At 41.4% G+C, this 2,444-nt stretch overlaps 1 protein-coding gene across 5 annotated transcripts in view; it reads right to left on the bottom strand.

Moving 5' to 3' along the window:
* Positions 1-2,444, bottom strand: part of sybl1 (synaptobrevin-like 1) — a 31,093-nt gene that overhangs the window by 17,561 nt on the left and 11,088 nt on the right. For all 5 annotated transcript variants that reach the window (XM_043704615.1, XM_043704614.1, XM_043704616.1 and 2 more), the window contains exon 6: positions 361-428. In XM_043704615.1, the coding sequence (XP_043560550.1) occupies positions 361-428 (68 nt within the window). The remainder of the gene's footprint in view (positions 1-360; positions 429-2,444) is intronic.

Raw genomic sequence — 2,444 nt, 5'->3', positions numbered from 1 at the left:
GAAGGGGGTGGGGAAAAAAAAAAAAAAAAAAAAGAGGGGAAGAGAAAAAAAAGAGGGAAGAGGGGTCATTTGGAGATAGTGCCTGTTTAATCACTAAACAAAAGACCCGATCTCTGTTGGAAACATGTCTTTGATGTAATGTTTCCATCGGGACCTCAAGACCTCCTTCAGATAATCGAAGTTCCTGTGTATAGTGAAAACTTTCAGGGGCTTCAAAAGACATTACAGATTATTATATAATCTCTCCTCGACCTCAACCTCAAACATTGCTCACGGAGAAAAGTCACATCACCTGAGAAAATATTAGAATGTTTATTTTGAATTTCAGTGCAAGGGATAAGACAGACACTTGATACTCACAGAATCCACTAAATTTTCAGTTTTGTCAATTAACAACTCCAATTTTTCTCCTCTTTGTGCTACCAAATCTGTAAATTGAAAAAACCAACAGATCAAGTCATATCACAAAGTAAAATTTCATGACATCAGTTCATATTTCAGTTGAAATCTCAATTCAAATTTTTATTCCTGGTATATATTGCATCAGCTTACTGTAAACAGTAAAAATTAATTTTTACTATTGGTCTTTGACACCAACATTCCATAGCAGATTATTTAAAATAAGTCTACTGAAGGAGGCAGGACAGGAAGGTTGTGTGAAGTTGTAGAGAAATTTGAAGAGAAGTGCTTCAAAATTCAATGTGCTCCTTAATAGCAAAATCAAATAAGAGAGAACTTCACATGTAGCAACAATTACAGTTTTGAAAAATTGTGGTTCACAGTTTGGGCAGGAAGGAATAGAAATGGGAGCAAGCAACGAGCACTTAAGGAACGTACAGATGATAAAACATGCACAAGGGTTTCACTGGTAGATTAAAGTTAAAAATCAAACAACAGGTTTATTTGGTAGTACAAGTTTGCAGAGCGCTGCTCCTTTGTCAGTAGTTGTTATAGGGGATTCTATAATTAGGGGGACAGATAGTATCCTTTGCAAGTCGGATCGGGAGTCTCACATGGTGTGTTACCTGCCAGGGTGCGGGACACCTCCAACCGACTTGAAAGGAGATTGGAGCAGAAGGGGGAGGATCCAGTTGTGGTGGTCCACGTTGGAACTAACAACATAGGCAAAGCTCGGGTGGAGGACCTGTTTGGGGATTATCAAGTACTAGGAAGGAAATTGAAGTACAGGTCCTAAAAGGGTGATAATCTCTGGATTACTGCCCACGCCACGTGCTAATTGGCATAGGGATAAGAAAGTTAGGGAAGTAAACAAGTGGCTAAAAGTTTGGTGTGGGAAAGAGGGATTCCACTTCATGGGGCATTGGCATCAATTTTGGAACCGGGGCGATCTGTACCGTTGGGACGGTCTCCACCTGAACCGGTCAAGTACCAATATTCTAGCGAAGGGGGGAGGGAAGTGAAAGCGACAGGGAGTATGGAGTTAAATGGAAAGATAAGCAGCAGGATAGCATGTGTGCAGGCAGATTTAAACGAGGCAGATTGGGAATGCAGCAAAAAAAGAGGATAACTTAAGACATCTTATGACTTCCAAAATCTCTAAATAAGGAAGTTAGCATTAAGGCACTTTACCTGAATGCTCGTAGCATTCGTAACAAAGCAGATGAACTAATGGCACAGATCGTGAATGATTATGATGTGGTAGGCACAGACGTGGTTGCAGGGGGGTCAGGATTGGCAGTTAAACATTCGAGGATTTTCAACTTATCGAAAAGACAGGGAGGTGGGCACAGGGGGCGGGGTTGCCTTGTTAGTTATGAACAAAATTAAATCTATGGCACTTAATGACATAGCGTGGATTTGTGCAGTCTGTGTGGGTGGAATTGAGGAACCACAGAAGGCAAAAAACCATAATGGGAGTTATGTACAGACCTCCTAACAGTCGTCAGGACCAGGGGCGCAACATGTACCAGGAAATAAAGGCATGTCAGAAAGGCAAGGTCACGGTGATCATGGGAGACTTCAATATGCAGGTGGACTGGGTAAATAATGTTGCCAGTGGATCCAAAGAAAGGGAATTCATGGAATGCTTACAGGATGGCTTTTTGGAACAGCTTGTCATGGAGCCCACAAGGGAGCAGGCTATTCTGGACCTAGTGCTATGTAATGAACCAGACTTTATAAAAAAATCTTAAAGTAAGGGAACACTTAGGAAGCAGCGATCATAATATGGTAGAATTCAGTCTGCAGTTTGAAAGAGAGAAGGATGTAATGGTGTTACAGTTAAATAAAGATAATTGAGGGTATGAGAGAGGAACTGACGAAAATAGACTGGAAGCAGAGCATCGCGGGGAAGACAGTAGAGCAAAAATGGCAGGAGTTTGTAGGTATAATTGAGGACACTGTACAGAGGTTCATCCCCAAAAAGAGAAAGATTATCTGGGCAGGGATTAGACAGCCATGGCTGACAAAAGAAGTCAGGAAAT

Source organism: Chiloscyllium plagiosum, chromosome 15 (assembly GCF_004010195.1).
Source record: "Chiloscyllium plagiosum isolate BGI_BamShark_2017 chromosome 15, ASM401019v2, whole genome shotgun sequence".
NCBI classification, from domain to species: domain Eukaryota; kingdom Metazoa; phylum Chordata; class Chondrichthyes; order Orectolobiformes; family Hemiscylliidae; genus Chiloscyllium; species Chiloscyllium plagiosum.
This window is presented reverse-complemented; position numbering and strand designations above follow the sequence as displayed.